This window comes from Malaclemys terrapin, chromosome 5, assembly GCF_027887155.1.
Source record: "Malaclemys terrapin pileata isolate rMalTer1 chromosome 5, rMalTer1.hap1, whole genome shotgun sequence".
NCBI classification, from domain to species: Eukaryota; Metazoa; Chordata; order Testudines; family Emydidae; genus Malaclemys; species Malaclemys terrapin.
This window is the reverse complement of record NC_071509.1, coordinates 117,098,290-117,115,167: the sequence shown is the minus strand read 5'-3', so window position 1 is coordinate 117,115,167 and position 16,878 is coordinate 117,098,290. Positions and strand designations below refer to the sequence as shown.

The 16,878-nt window shown below is 42.5% G+C and overlaps 1 protein-coding gene across 50 annotated transcripts in view; it reads right to left on the bottom strand.

Moving 5' to 3' along the window:
* ANK2 (ankyrin 2) overlaps nucleotides 1-16,878 on the bottom strand; it is a 583,802-nt gene that overhangs the window by 38,639 nt on the left and 528,285 nt on the right. For 29 of the 50 annotated variants that reach the window (XM_054029227.1, XM_054029226.1, XM_054029236.1 and 26 more), the window contains 7 exons: nucleotides 16,540-16,764; nucleotides 14,740-14,838; nucleotides 13,428-13,582; nucleotides 11,337-11,548; nucleotides 10,673-10,877; nucleotides 9,363-9,459; nucleotides 1,393-1,621 (listed from right to left, as the gene is read on the bottom strand). In XM_054029227.1, coding sequence (XP_053885202.1) covers nucleotides 1,393-1,621; nucleotides 9,363-9,459; nucleotides 10,673-10,877; nucleotides 11,337-11,548; nucleotides 13,428-13,582; nucleotides 14,740-14,838; nucleotides 16,540-16,764 — 1,222 coding nt within the window. The remainder of the gene's footprint in view (nucleotides 1-1,392; nucleotides 1,622-9,362; nucleotides 9,460-10,672; nucleotides 10,878-11,336; nucleotides 11,549-13,427; nucleotides 13,583-14,739; nucleotides 14,839-16,539; nucleotides 16,765-16,878) is intronic. The other 21 variants (XM_054029271.1, XM_054029247.1, XM_054029268.1 and 18 more) reach the window with 1 other exon arrangement.

Below are 16,878 nucleotides of genomic sequence, written 5' to 3'. Positions count from 1 at the left end.
AGCTGCCTCCAACCTGCCATTCCACTGAGGGTCTTGGAGTCAGAAAACATAGGCTACCAAGTGAGCAGCCCTGGACTGGAAGGAAGTGGGGTGAGGCAGACTGGTAGATGCATTGATTTATAGCATCTTCCAGGTGGATTCCACAGACAGGGTCCCTACAGAGCGCAAGTGGGTTTAAAACTGCTCCTTACTCTGACAGAATTGTAAGGTGTGTGAATCGGTGTGGCAGCAATACTGCTACACCCTCCCTTGGGGTGATCTCCCTCCATTGTAGCCGCCCAGTGACCTGATTTCTCTGTTTTTGTGTACCAAATTCTGAGGTCCTTAATCAGCCAACATTCCTACCAACTTCAGTGACAGTTTTGCCTCACTAAGGGCCACAGGAAATGACCCTCTCACTATAATCTTTCCTCCTCCCCCCAAAACTAGCTTGACAATTACTCCTGCTTGACAAGAAACAAAGCCAGCCTTTCAGCAGGAGTATTCCTGTGCCCCACAGCAGAGTTCCTTTGATGAAGGCAGGAACCATTACCCTTCCATATTGCTGTTTTGCAGTGAAATTAGACAATAAGAGTGATCATCACAGTATCCTGAGGACTTCCCTCCCCTGGATTTGATAGAGAATGCCACCTATATAATACTCTCTAACCCTATTGGCCTGGGGAGGAACAGAATGAGTTTAGAGATATTTTTTTCAAAAACGCCCCAAAAGAGACTTAAGAGCCTGAGTCTCATTGAATGTCAATCAGACTTATGGAATCTAGGCTCCCAAAGTCACTTAGATGTTTTTGAAAATTTTACCCTAGAACTTGGAACTCTGAGCCTCCAGAATGAAGCATCTGCAGGCCACTCATTCCATCACAGTCCCAACCCAATCCTTTCTTTTAATCTAAACCTTACAGCTGGGATTTTCCAAAGCACTCAGTGATGGCCTACCTGAGCTCCCATTGATATGAAATGAGAGTTTCATATGAAGTCAGAGCTGGCCTGAAACTCAGTGCTTGTTTTGAATGATCTTACACCTTGCTCTGAGATCACAGTATTCTGCTTACAAAACATAACCAACTCGGTATGTAAATTATGCATACAACTTGAAGGTATAAAAAGAGTTTTCTGCAATTACTGTTCATTTTTATGAACAGAAAAGGAGACTCAAAAGGCCAGTATACATTTCCACACACATAAACATACTGCCACATTCTTTGGTTTGGAGGATGTAAGCTTGATTTTGAATCCAATTACAAAACATTTTATAAATGTATACGTGCTTCCATTACTAATTTCTGCCTCCTATATCAGACAGTATGCAGAATTTGTGATTTTAGAAATAGATGGGGCAAGACACTGTGAATGAAGACAAAGAAAATGATACTATATTATCTTGTATTGTACCTCTACATCCCTGCTTCTGGCAACTTCTGCAAAGTTTTCTTGTTGTTCTAGCGTTTTATCCACCTTGTCATCTGTCATGCAGAAGCACCTTAATCGAGCTTCTATGGGATCATGTGATTTGGCAAACACAACAAATTTGGCCATGTAGGGCACACAGATAATCTCTCTGTACACTTGGGAGGCAAAAGTAACAGATTCCTGTATCTGCCGACAGTCTACCAACCAAAACCTGTGAAGGAACATAAAGAGCAGTTATTGGAATTGGCCATCTAGCAAGATGTAAGCAATGCAAATCTCCATACTGGTAGTGTAGACACTGTCCTGGTACCATTGCCCTCGGACATCAAGTAACACAGCCACAGTTATTCATGAAAAAAAATAGAAATTTAAAACTCATCAATTTGAGGAGATGAGGGTCAGGCAACCCATAATGCATTTTTTCTTGGTAAAAGCAAATTTTAAAAAATGATATAGATCTTAATCCAGCAAAGATTTAAAGTTTGGGTGAAGTATATGTGGAAGTCTTTGCAGGGTCAGGAGCTTTAACAGTAATCTGCTATATTAAAGACCTGGTCATTTAACCTGCTGTCATTAAGGCTTAGCTGTAAACCAAAACATGCCCTACTAATCTCCATCTCTACTAGACACGGGAAATTGCATTATACAGCAGTGAACAGAACCTAGTATCTGCTGATAGGACATGAAAGGAAACTCTTTTCTTAGTGAACATCCCCCAATACCAACCAACTCCAGCACTGTGGCCAGGCAGTCTTACCCGAGCAAGAAATGAAAGCCTGGAACCTCAGATATAATCTGGGTTTTATACAATGATACAAGCCCATACTGCCTGACATAGTCTCTTGGATGATATGCCTGCCTATAAACTGATTAAATCAATGAGAGGCCATTGTTTATCTGGCTTCACTTATTTAACAACCACTTACAGTAAACTGCTTACAAGAGGATACCAGCTTTTAGCACTTTCCTCCAGCAGAGTTCATTGAAAACATTCCTCACTATTTCTCACAAAGCAACTTGCATTCATGTAATGTCGCAACAGACCCATGTATCACAGACCATAGACACAGTTCACTAAATAAATTGCATGCACACCTCAGAATCCAGGACTAGAACTACAGCTCCAGAAACTGGCCTCTACCAGTTGAGCCGAAGGAAAACTCCCCTTACACATAGTGGTAGCACGTACCTTACCCCACCTCTTCTGGCTAGTCACTAGACAGCAATATTACCCCCTCTCAAAATGCAAGAACATGAAACATTACCATATTACAACTGCCATACACTTCGTTGAGACAGACAGAGTGATCTTTATGTAATAAAGGCACTGAAAAAAAATCCTATCTTGTACAGTTCTGAGCTGAAGCCCTGTTATATATTTCCAAATGACAGGAATAAAAGCTGTTATTTTCATCTAGTTTATCCCTGGAGCTGATGGCATTTCATTTAAATAAAATTTGATGAGTAGGTGGAAAACATGGTTGAGTTTGACACCCGTAGGAAGGAAGAGGAATTCACGAAGGGTCAAAGACTCAGAGTTGAGACAATCTACAGGGGGCTTATTACTTCCTGTACATCACATGGCACAACGTCCCACAAACCATGCACTTTGAAACGTGATTACTCTGGTCTTACTCAACTTAGGATGAACAATAATGGATATTCATTCTGTGCCTTTCTCTACAACACTGAACATGTTCATTGATTAAACAGTGGAAATTGATGACATCTGAACACAAGGAAGTAAATCTGATACTCCAGGGTCCTTAATTTACAGAAGTGGGGAAAGATTGTACTGTATCTGACTCAAACCAGGGAGGCAAATCCTACCTTGAGAAGCCTCCACAGTGCTCAAACAGAGGAACATTTTAAAATTTGATTCCATCTACAGCAGACAAAAAGTACAGCTGAGACTAAATTTGTGTCTGATGGAATGGAAATTGGCCAAGACTGCAATCAACTTCTTCAGTATTCTAGATAAATGTACCGATTTCCCAAATAGTGTCTGGAAGGACTTAATCCTGTGAATGGGAGTGTGATTCTTGTAAAACCATTTTAAGGCCTCAATTCAGAAAGGTATATATGCCTGTGGCTAACTTTAAAGCACATGCAGTCCTGCTCACTGGCTTCATGTGCTTTACTTTAAGCACGGGTTTAAATATCTTCAACTATCCGGATATATGTTGGGAAAATAACACAGCGGGGCACAGACTATCCAACAAATTCTTGGACTGCATTGGAGACAACTTTTTATTTCAGAAGGTTGAAAAAGCTACCAGGGGGGAAGCTGTTCTAGACTTGATTTTAACAAATAGGGAGGAACTCGTTGAGAATTTGAAAGTAGAAGGCAGCCTGGGTGAAAGTGATCATGAAATCATAGAGTTTGCAATTCTAAGGAAGGGTAGAAGGGAGAACAGCAAAATAGAGATAATGGATTTCAGGAAGGCAGATTTTGGTAAGCTCAGAGAGCTGATAGGTAAGGTCCCATGGGAATCAAGACTGAGGGGAAAAACAACTGAGGAGAGTTGGCAGTTTTTCAAAGGGACACTATTAAGAGCCCAAAAGCAAGCTATTCCGCTGGTTAGGAAAGATAGAAAATGTGGCAAAAGACCACCTTGGCTTAACCACGAGATCTTGCACGATCTAAAAAATAAAAAGGAGTCATATAAAAAATGGAAACTAGGACAGATTACAAAGGATGAATATAGGCAAACAACACAGGAATGCAGGGGCAAGATTAGAAAGGCAAAGGCACAAAATGAGCTCAAACTAGCTACGGGAATAAAAGGAAACAAGAAGACTTTTTATCAATACATTAGAAGCAAGAGGAAGACCAAAGACAGGGTAGGCCCACTGCTTAGTGAAAAGGGAGAAACAGTAACAGGAAACTTGGAAATGGCAGAGATGCTTAATGACTTCTTTGTTTCGGTCTTCACCGAGAAGTCTGAAGGAATGCCTAACATAGTGAATGCTAATGGGAAGGGGGTAGGTTTAGCGGACAAAATAAAAAAAGAACAAGTTAAAAATCACTTAGAAAAGTTAGATGCCTGCAAGTCACCAGGGCCTGATGAAATGCATCCTAGAATACTCAAGGAGCTAATAGAGGAGGTATCTGAGCCTCTAGCTATTATCTTTGGAAAGTCATGGGAGACGGGAGAGATTCCAGAAGACTGGAAAAGGGCAAACATAGTGCCCATCTATAAAAAGGGAAATAAAAACAACCCAGGAAACTACAGACCAGTTAGTTTAACTTCTGTGCCAGGGAAGATAATGGAGCAAGTAATTAAGGAAATCATCTGCAAACACTTGGAAGGTGGTAAGGTGATAGGGAACAGCCAGCATGGATTTGTGAAGAACAAATCATGTCAAACCAATCTGATAGCTTTCTTTGATAGGATAACGACCCTTGTGGATAGGGGTGAAGCTGTGGATGTGGTATACCTAGACTTTAGTAGGGCATTTGATAGAGTCTCGCATGATATTCTTATCGATAAATTAGGCAAATACAATTTAGATGGGGCTACTATAAGGTGGGTGCATAACTGGCTGGATAACCGTACTCAGAGAGTTGTTATTAATGGTTCCCAATCATGCTGGAAAGGCGTAACGAGTGGGGTACCGCAGGGGTCTGTTTTGGGACCGGCTCTGTTCAATATCTTCATCAACGACTTAGATATTGGCATAGAAAGTACGCTTATTAAGTTTGCGGATGATACCAAACTGGGAGGGATTGCAACTGCTTTGGAGGACAGGGTCATAATTCAAAATGATCTGGACAAATTGGAGAAATGGTCTGAGTTAAACAGGATGAAGTTTAACAAAGACAAATGCAAAGTGCTCCACTTAGTAAGGAAAAATCAGTTTCACACATACAGAATGGGAAGAGACTGTCTAGGAAGGAGTACGGCAGAAAGGGATCTAGGGGTTATAGTGGACCACAAGCTAAATATGAGTCAACAGTGTGATGCTGTTGCAAAAAAAGCAAACATGATCCTGGGATGTATTAACAGGTGTGTTGTGAGCAAGACACGAGAAGTCAACCACTCTGCTCTGGTTAGGCCTCAGCTGGAGTATTGTGTCCAGTTCTGGGCGCCGCATTTTAAAAAAGATGTGGAGAAATTGGAAAGGGTCCAGAGAAGAGCAACAAGAATGATTAAAGGTCTTGAGAACATGACCTATGAAGGAAGGCTGAAAGAATTGGGTTTGTTTAGTTTGGAAAAGAGAAGACTGAGAGGGGACATGATAGCAGTTTTCAGGTATCTAAAAGGGTGTCATAAGGAAGAGGGAGAAAACTTGTTCACCTTAGCCTCTAAGGATAGAACCAGAAGCAATGGGTTTAAACTGCAGCAAGGGAGGTCTAGGTTGGACATTAGGAAAAAGTTCCTAACTGTCAGGGTGGTTAAACACTGGAATAAATTGCCTAGGGAGGTTGTGGAATCTCCATCTCTGGAGATATTTAAGAGTAGGTTAGATAAATGTCTATCAGGGATGGTCTAGACAGTATTTGGTCCTGCCATGCGGGCAGGGGACTGGACTCGATGACCTCTCGAGGTCCCTTCCAGTCCTAGAATCTATGAATCTATGAATCTTGCTGAGTGAAAAGGGAGCAGGTAGCTCTTATAGAACAGTGGTTTTCAAACTGTGGGGGGGCTGTGCCTGTGGGCAAGAGCTGCGCAGAGCCACTTGCGCACCTCTGCCTAGGAGCCAGACCTGCTGCTGGCCGCTTCTGGGGTGCAGCACGGTCTGTAGTGCCAGGACCCTTGCTGCACTGCTGACAGGGGGCCGCCCGAGGTAAGCCCGCATCCCCAACCGTGTGCTCCAATCTCCTGCCCCAGCCCTGAGCCCCCCCAAACCCGAAGCCCCTTCCTGCACCCCAAACTCCTCATCCCCAGCCCCATTCCAGAGCCTGCACCCCCGCCCAGAGCCCTGACCCGCTCCCACCCCCCAACCCCCTTCCCCAGCCCTGAGCCCCCTGCACCCCAAAACCCTCATCCCCGGCCCCACCCCAAAGCCTGCACCCCCTGCCCAGATCCCCTCCCACACCCTAACCCTCCACCTGAGCCCCCCAAACCCAAGCTCCCTCCTGCACCCCAAACCCCTCATCCCATCCCTGACCCCACCCCAGAGTCTGCACCCCCAGCCCAGAACCCAGACCCCCTCCTGCACCCCAACCGTCCTCTGCCCCAGCCCAGAGCCCCCTCCCATACCCTGAACCCCATATTCCCAGTCTCACCATGTAGCCCTCACCCTCGCACCCCAGCCCTGTGCCTCTCACACACACACACACCAAACCCTTCATCCCCAGCTCTGTTGGGTCACGGGCATCAACAATTTTCTTCAACTGGGTCGCCAGAAAAAAAGTTTGAAAACCACTGTTGTAGAAGGCCTATAGATCAAACAATTGTGACTCATTGTTCACATACTAACAACTTCCACATCTGGGCTTGCTGTTGATGCTATAACCCTAGTGCAGCTCTAGACTTGGATCTCTCAAATACAGTGTCTAATCTGCAATGCTGACTATTGAATGAAGTCTTTAATGTAAGTCTTTAGCGTAACTAATGCTGCATACAGCTGTTGAGACACAACATACGGCTGAAGAGGTCTCTCTTGTGGTCTCTAGTGAAAAGTGTTTATTCCCCATTCGTTTGAGACTGAGCATTTTGGGTACATATCTTTTTAAAGCTTCACTGCTGGCCTTTCACTGCAAATGGAGCTGTCTACCCTGGGGAAATGTCTCACCAGTTCTACCGACAGAGCCCTTGTCTAGACAAGGCTCCAGAAGCTTGACCCAATTTTACCATTGCTTTGATTAGACTTGCTTGTCAGTAGATTCATTTAATTAAAATAGTAGTAGTATTTGGTTTGGCTACAAAACATTTGTCTATATCATCCACCAATTTTAACACTGCTTAAGCAGAAAGGGTGTTAGATCCTGAGAGCTCTCTACGGCCCCCAGCTGGTCAAAAGCAGACATTTTGTGGCTCCCTTTCCCTTGCCATGTCTTATATATGCCTTTATGCTGGGGGATGCAAGCAAGGGTGGCCTAGAACTGGTAATTACCAACCCTAACTCACTTGGTAATTTTGCCACACTAAGGGAATCCCCAGGAAGCCCGTTGATTCGGTCTAAAACTGCTTTGCACTGCTGGAGTGGTGCAAAGTACCCTGAGCAGGGGTGAGAACCTGACACTTTGTTTTAATGGCTTCTGATCCTGCAATGATATACACGCATGATGACAGGTTTCAGGGTAGCAGCCGTGTTAGTCTGTATCCTCAAAAAGAACAGGAGTACTTGTGGCACCTTAGAGACTAACAAATTTATTAGAGCATAAGCTTTCGTGGGCTACAGCCCACTTCTTCGGATGCATAGAATGGAACATATATTGTGGAGATATATATATATGCAACCTAAGAAGTGGGCTGTAGCCCACGAAAGCTTATGCTCTAATAAATTTGTTAGTCTTTAAGGTGCCACAAATATACGCATGAGTAGCTCCATTCATACAAATAATTCTATTGAACCTGATGGGACAAGTTGCATGAGTGAAGTTACTCACATGTGCAAGAATTTGAAGGGCCCATAGATTAAAAACTCTTCAGAGCAGGGACTGTATCTTCCCAGATGTGTGTCTGGGCCTCATAGGCGCGGGAACTAGGGATGCAGCTGCAGCCCCGGGCTCCTGGCTGCCGGCCCCATGCTCGGGTCCCAGCTGCCGGCCTCAACTCGAGGGGTGGTGGAGAGGGAAGGGGAAGGGGTGGACAGGGGGAAGGGGCTGGCTTTCAACACCCTCACTATTAAAAATGTTCCAGCACCACTGCTGGGCCTACCAGATTTTGATTCAGTGCTTCTGTAATATAAATAACAGATAATAATAAACACCATATGTTAGTAAAAAGCCAGTCAAATCTAATATAGATTCTTTTGAAGATTCTGTTTATAGTTATTCAGAAGGACAGTAGCTGAATCTGATCAGGAAAGTATTTCACTTCGGTGACACTGAACAGCTGCTAAAATCATGTCTCTGTTGTATCTGCAATGCAGCAAAATCTGAAGATAGGCAGATACTTTAGCTGAATTAATTTAGAATGGGTTGGGGTGCAATTGCTTTGTTTGCAAATGGAAGGATGTGTTAGTGCTGTTCGTTTTCATGTAAGCTTCACTCAGTTTGTAGAGTGTGCCTCATGTTGTGATTTACATACAGGACCACTTCCGAGTCATTATACAAGTTCTCCCTCTCCGATTTCTGATTCTTTGGAGATTGCTGGAAGTAACATATTCTTTTATAAGTTGTAAACCAAGTACAGAAGCAACCTCTTTCCCCTGGGTTGGTTTTCCCTGGATGACTCTTCAATTAACTGTTTAAACACAGGACTTTTGTCTGCCCAGTAGAGGAGGACCTACCAGGCAAAACCATGGTGGGGTTTTCAAAGGGGCTTATTGATACTGAAACTCTGCACCCACTTAAATCTACAATAAAATTCCCATTTAATTCAGTGAGTGCAAAGTAAAGTCAACACTGAAAATCCCACTGTATGTCTGTAAAAAAACATCTTCAGGCATAAAAGATCATACGAATCCAGTTAGGCCAATTACAAAATCTCCTCTCACATCCCAGTTGGATGGATGCACCCTGGGTCTAATCATTCATGCTACAGCAATGTTCTTAAGAACGTCCATACTTTTAAACATTTGGGTAGTGTCACTGACTTCAATGGGAATACTCACACGCCTAAAGTTACACATGTGCTTAAATGCCTTGCTGAACTGTGGCTATCGTATGCCACTAAACAGTTTAAAATAATCAACTTATTCTGCTATATAGAAGATAATGGTTAAACTAAACTAAACCCCTTCCAAAAGAGAGGTTAGATATAAGTGAGAAATGCATGGAAGAAAAAAGGACCAGATTTAAAGGCTTCATTTTAAGAGATGTTTTGCTGTGTGTGTACCTGGCAGACACATTTGTTGTGAAGGAAACACATTCATTGACAAACGTTAATGGTGTTGTTCCTGTAATATCCTCCCATTGAGCAGGGGTAGTTCCACCTGAAAGAACAAATAAATAAATAAAAACAATAATTTAAAAACTAGCAAAACCCCAGCCGTCTTTTTGTAGGAAATTTGTAGCATGTTTCAAATTGTTGTAAACAATAGGCCCAGTTTTGCCTTCAGTTACACCTGATGTTACTCCGCTGATGTTAACAGGATCGCATGGATTTAGCCAAGGAGAGAGTTTGCCCAAATAAACCAATATGCATGTTCTCAAACCATGGGTGCTGAAGCACAGCTCTGCAAACAATCTTTTCAAACTGCATCTGAAATGGTATGGGACTTACAGCTAAATGCAAACCTCTGACACAGTAAAGCAAAAAGATGAGGCTAACATTTTCTGTATGTCATAACTAAATGTAACAGGGGCATGGATCAGCATTTGCGTCACACTTTCTGTCAGTACCTGGCCCAAGCTGGGAAAGCTAATGATCTAACCAGCAGACCAAATTCGGTAATGAATCCTGATCACATGCCACCTAAGGCATGTCGCGAATATGCTAAGAAGGAAACCAAACATAACTTCTGCCCATTCCAGATTCTTTACCCATATAGTGGGAAATTATCCCAATAACAACTCTGCTGAAGTTGTACTTGGGACGAAGAAACTATAATAATACATTTGTGATTTCTAGTATATAGAACTTCCTTTCCCAATTATTCTGATTAGACTCAAGTTCAAGTTTTGCTATTTATTTCAGCGGAATTAATTCTGCAGAAGAAGATTTTGCACATTTATAGAAAAACTCTGTATTATATTTTATATGCCAGATTGTGAATCCCTCACTCATATTAATGAACAGTTACTCATAACTGATTTCAATGGCTTACCAAAGAGAACCATGGGTTCCAAATTTGGCCCTAAACTCTTTGGGACATTGATTGTGTTTCCTTATGTGTCATGAATGTTTGGACATCATTGACCAGCATATGCTCCATAAACAGAACCAATGAAGAAAATGCTAAGAAGTGAAAAGCATGGGGCTATACAGAATGGAGAAAAATATACAATACTGCTGTTGTTCTCCCAAGTGGTGAAATATCAGTTCCACTCCAGTGGAATGAATGCAGTTTATTTTTCATACACAGCCCCCAGCAAAGAGTTTACAGAGATTTATGTCAATGTAATCTTTTTAATACATTTGATCAACAACACTTTGTGATCTCAAGATTCTGCATCACTTACAAAACTCTGGTGCACTAAGCCTACCTGTTATGCTGCATAGTAATCTTAAAGTGGGTGTTTCTCCCCCATAACCATTCATCATCCCATCACTGGAGGCTTTGGGGACAGGAATAGTCATTGTGATTGGCTTGTGGAATTTCCTCCTTCTTGGCTCCAGGGTGACTATAGGGCTGAAGGTTGCCTTGTTCCCTAAAATCTTCCTTATAAGTTCATTGTGCATAGGTTGGGCCTTTCCGAAGTAACAAGACAAAAATGAATAAACAATATGGAAATGTAGCTTAATGAAGATGTAAATGAATGTATCTGATCCCTGCCAGTGTTATATAGCAAATCGTAATTAAATCCCACAGCTCCTTTGTGAGCTATGTTAGTATTACCATCATAGCACAGAGAGGTTAAGTGACTTGCCCAATATCCTACAGTCAGTCAGTGACAGAGTCATGAATAAAACTCAAGAAATCAGACTCTCACTACCTTGCTCTAGCTTCTAGACCTGACTCTCTCTCCCACAATTTTTATTTTGCTGTCGGGGCATTTTAGATAGCAGTGGACAAATGGTAAGCTGATGTAATTGTTCAACTGTCTGCTGATTATGCAATATAGAAAATGTATTGTTTTACCAGGGTCACGGCTCAAATGAAAAGCCAACGAGGAAGGTGTAATAAGCCTCGTCACTGCTTCTCTGTACCTGGAGGCCGACACGAATTCGCTTGGTTAGTGCTCCTTCTGGAAAGACTGCCTGCACTTGTGGTACTACAGTGCTGCTAAGCACGCCTCCCTCAGGTCCAATGAGGTTGCTGTCCTGTTTGATCCGGGACACCACTGCAAAATACTGTGGGAAATCCCTGGTGATGATACGGCAGATACGCTTCTTCTCAAGCTCCTCCGGAGTGTCAAGTACTGAGTGAAAAATGAGCCACATTCACACAACAGGAATTTCATAGAGACAACACAGCAATTTCCAGACAAGAAAAGCTATACATACATAGCAATTAAAGGTGAAAAGTTTTAAAGACCTTTGAAATTTAAAAGCCAGAATTCGGGGGGGGGGGGGGGGGGGAGGGGGGGAAGCGGAATTAGAGATAGCCCAAAACACCTAATTCAGAACCAGGCCTTTACTTTCCTATAATGTGGGGGACATATAAATGAAGAACTTTGGTTTGAGCTGATCTTTATGCTATGGACCTACTTGAAGGCCAAGGATAACATCCAATCAATGTGTTACTTAAGTATGTGCCTGACTTTAAGCACGTAGGCAGTCCTATTCAGTTCTATAGTATTACTAACATGCTTAAACTGAGGCACATGCTCAAGTACCACATTGAATCAAGATCTAAACAAGCTTTCTAAAAACTAAAAATCATCCTTCAGGTATGTCCTCGACTCTAGCACAAAGCCCCTCCCCCTGCCGTAGATCACTGTCAGTGCCACTATGGAGTTACTACTATCCCCTCAAGTTGCAATAGTATCTGTGAATACTCAGCCCCATCCAGACAAGCAGCAATCCATAAAAGGTAATAAAATACAGCGCAGTGAGATATTTGCAAAGAAAGCTCTTAGTTTAGTATTGTGAAAAGGGCATGGGAATTCATGTACCAAAAGGGAGTTAAACAATGAGAAGTTTTGTATATGGAGGTTACTTACTGTCACTGGAAGTTCTTTGAGATGTGTGGTCCCTATGTGTATTCCACATGTGGGTATGAATACACACCATGCACCCAAATCCGGAAATTCTTACAAGCAGTATCCGTTGGCCACCACATATGCAGTAGGTGTCTCCTTGTGCTCATGACCGAAGGTATAAGAGCCAGCGCGGGCTGAAATCTCTCCAGTCCCTCTTCTTACCGCAAATCCAACAGGATCCGAAGCAGAGGGACAGAGAGTGGGAAGTGGAATCCAGAGATAGAGACCACACATCTCAAAGAACCTCCAGTTACAGTAAGTAACCTCCATTTCTTCTTCGAGTGCTGATTCCTATGTGCATTCCCAGGGCCGGCTCCAGGCACCAGCTTAACAAGCAGGTGCTTGGGGCGGCCAAGGGAGAGGGGCGGCACCTGCGGCAATTCGAGGGCGACAGGTCCCTCACTCCCTCTAGGAGCGAAAGACCTGCCGCTGAACTGCCGCCGAAATTGGGGCGGCAGAAATGCTGGAGCCGGCCCTGTGCATTCCACATGTGGTTATTGGCAAGCAGTGCTAAGATTGTAGGTGGGAGTGAGGAAGCCAGCGGCAAAGATGCTTGCGGTACTGCAGATACCATTGCTGCATCCGCAGCAGAAGTGTGAACTGAGAAAGAGGGACTGAAGAGGCATCAGCCCACACTGTCTCTTATACCCTTGGTCAGTACCACGAGGAGATCTACTGCACATATGTGGTTCAACAGACACTGCATGTAAGAATTTCTGGACTCGGGCACATGGCACACATGCATACACACATATGGAATACACTTAAGGACCAGCACTCGAAGAAGAACTGCTCTTTACCAGATATTTTTTGCCCCTTTGCTGCTTCTAAATGTGCTAGGATGTCAGCAGACATGTACTCCCAGCACCGCCATGTACAGTAAGCATGTTATGATGTTCCACTGGGATTCCTGTGAAACATCAGCAGAATGTGGCAACATGGCCTCCGGAGAGGAGGTCAGTAATGAGGCAGTCAATCAGAGAGGAGATAAACTAGGTCTTACCCAGATATAGAAATAATACAGGACAAAGGATCGTTTTAATTCCTCTGTTATCCTCTTCAACCCTCACCCCACCCCTGTCCCAGCACTGAGTACCTTCATCCATTCCATTGAGGATTTCATTCAGTTCATCCTCGGTATATTCACAGAAATGCTCCTTCCAGCTGTCCCCATTCTCACTGCGCAGGATTACCAGCTCTCTCTCTTTCCCACGCAGAGCTGCAAAATGGGGGATCTCCACGATCACAGGCCTGACACAGCAACACAGCACATTAAATGTATATGGGTGAAAGAGGAAGAAATAGAAGTAACTGCAATCCATTCAGTCTGTTACAAAGTAACCTGGAATTCTACCCACTTCTCCAGCATAGTCGGGTGCAATCCTAAACAGCATATCAGTGGGTCACTAGAGCATCTTCGCTTTTTATAAGGACCCAGTATGTACAGTAGGACAGTTTAGATGTTCATACATCTCTTTGCACACTGTGGACAGCTCTCAGTAAGGAAGCAGTACTTTGAACAGAGATTTTAGAGTGTTGTTGCAAACTGATAAAATTACTAAAACTCATGCTCATTTTAGCTGTCACCACCATGTGTGTTAACCTGTAAAATCTCATTTCAAAGAGATTCCACTGCAGTATATACAGACAGTAGGACAAATTCTGATCTGGTATACTAGTGAAAATCAGAATAATGTCACTGAAGTCAATGGGCTTGATTTATCTCTCATTTATGCTGATTTTACACCAACACTAATCTGGATTTCTACTAGTGTAGAGAAGATAAGAATTTGTTCCATTATGAACACACGTAAATATATGTGTGCGCACGTGTGTGTGTGTGTGTGTGTGTATATATATATATATATGCTCACACACTCTCATAACTCTGGTATGTTGTACACGCTGGAAGAAAATATAAATATACACGTATACATAAACCTCACGAGTGCATAATGATATGGGCCATCATATACTCGATAAGTGTCATACTATTTCATACTATGTTATATTATATACAACATATAACATATTACTATTGGTTTGATAGCAATGGGTGCAAAATAGACACACAAGCAGAAGATTCTTTTTAGTTCTAATCCAGGTTGCTTTGCTACAGACATCAAGCACATAACAGCTGGCACATTTTACAGCTAGGAAGATCTCATGCTAAAACAAAAATGAAGGTCACAGAATTTTAAGAAAAAGATACAAACATACCACCAAAACAAAAACCACATACCACAAGGATTGGAAAATGGTCCACTAAAGGTTAGATATACAAAATTTCAAATCATAGAAAGGGACAATGTCATGGGCACAATGACATAAAAAAATAAATCATATTGCAGGAGGAGGAGAAGAATGGGGGGGCCAGCATCCATCAATTTGTTTTAAGTCTCTCCTACCCAAGGAATTTGGTCCCAGGAGGCCCCAGCTGAAGGATTCGGCTGACCAAGCTTTCTCCCTCATTAAGTGGGGGAGGAGCCGTAGGCAGATGAAGTTTACTGAGTACATCCAAAGCAGCAGTGAAAGAAAGAACATAAATAAGCTTTATGTATGTTTTTTTCAGAACCCCAGTGCCACTGTCTGGTCAACAGAGTAGAATTAGGTCCAACACTGAATAAGGTTCTGCCCTAGTTGTGCCCCACTGCTGATAGAAATTAATGAAATGCTTCCATTAATGTCAACGGAAGTTTTGTCATTGAACTTAATGGGAGCAGAATCCGGCTCTTAGAATGGATATGTCAGTGTAGTACAGTAATATTTGTGTTGGCAGGTACAGTGCACAATACCTGATTTCACTGCCAGGACGCCACCCAGAAAAATAAACCTATGAGAAGCGACACAAAAACTCTGACTAACGTATCCATGTGTGTTATTCAGATGAGTTTTTATTGAGATTCCTCATTGAATGGAGGGACCATTTAAAAAAATAAAAGGTACTGCATGTTAGTGTGAATGTGGGGAAGAAGGACAGAAGATTAGAGAAATAATGAATGTGACAGCAGAGGTATTCTGCTGATATTTTAAATTTGGGTTTTGATAAGAACTGACCTACATTTGAAGAGAATGTCAAATTAGTATTTTGTTAGGCAGCTTTTCTGCTGATGCATCTGAAACCTAGGAGCACCCCATTTGTCACAGAAGAGGACTGGCCTCTAGCTTTATGTTCCCAGTGTTTCATAACTCTTCCTGATCCATATTAAAGAACAGCATCAATAAAATAGTGGGAACAAGCACGGATACTTTCCCCTCTCATACTCCATTCTATGTGTTTTTAAAAACCATCAACCCACTGCCCACTCTTTCTCAAGCTCATTCCTCCAGATATAACTTCATCAGGTGGCTCTGCTGACTACCTTTAAATGACAGGACTTAAATACAATTGAACTGTTTCAAAATGGATTTAAACTGTTGCCTTTCATAATTTCATTCGTCAGTTTCCAACTGAAGCCATTCACTCTATTGGAGGGGTTCCTTCAATCATCCATTTTTGGATGCCACAGTTGATAAGGAGAGTAGCTGATAAAACAAATAAAAGTGTGCAGAACTGCTGGTTTCAGCTGAAAATTGCTAAAACAAGCACAGCAGTAGTTGCAGTTCTGATCTTTCTATTGGGTATTGCAACATAGGACAAAATAAACTGCTGGAGAATTCCTGAATTGTCCTATTGTTTGAACTTGCAATTTTAACCCCAGAAAAATCAAAGGCTTGTGCTTCCCTGATAGTCCAAATTATTGACAGCAGGCCTATAGACAAAACACAAGTTTCTACTATAAGGAGCTTTAACTTGTGCTATATCCATAGCAGGCTTTAAATTTGGTTTTAGATCAGTGCTGTGCTATTTGTTTTTCATGCCTTAACTGTGGACAATTTAAACAGAGTATGAATTGCCTGACACTGATAGCAATGTGATTTCAATTTGACTAGCATGGCACTGATTAATAAACTTATTCGAGGAAGCACACTAAACCTTAGTGTTAGTGGTTAATAAACATCAGTGTTTTCAAATGAAAAGGCATACAAGCTAAGTGAACTAATCGCTGATTTGCACTAGGGGGCCTATAACGTTATGATCAATATGGAACAGTATGCTAAATAGACCTTTCCAATTTAAATCTTGAAGCAGGGGCTACCCCAGTGCAATTTGCAAACTGATGGAGATATACCTATCATTTTCATTTAGGTCAAACAGCAAGTCTTACCCAAGAAACTGAGCACCAGAAGGTCCAACTTCAATCAGGCGGCTGGCCAGACCTTCTCCTTCCACCATCGGCGGCATGGTGGCCAGTCTATGACGTTTGACCAACCGGCAGGTTACTCGTGTTGGGGCAGTGCATTTCCGAGGCGGAATAATGATCCTTAACCCGTTGTGTCTGCAACCTCGCATGGCGCCACCACGGGCATCCACCATGAAGCTAACCAGGAAGCTGAAAACAATAAATTAATATTAGATATGTTTGGAAAGTATATTAGCCAAAGCAAAATCACTTCAGTTATGTTCCAAATGGTTTTCTTCCAAAATGTAACAAACTATATATCTA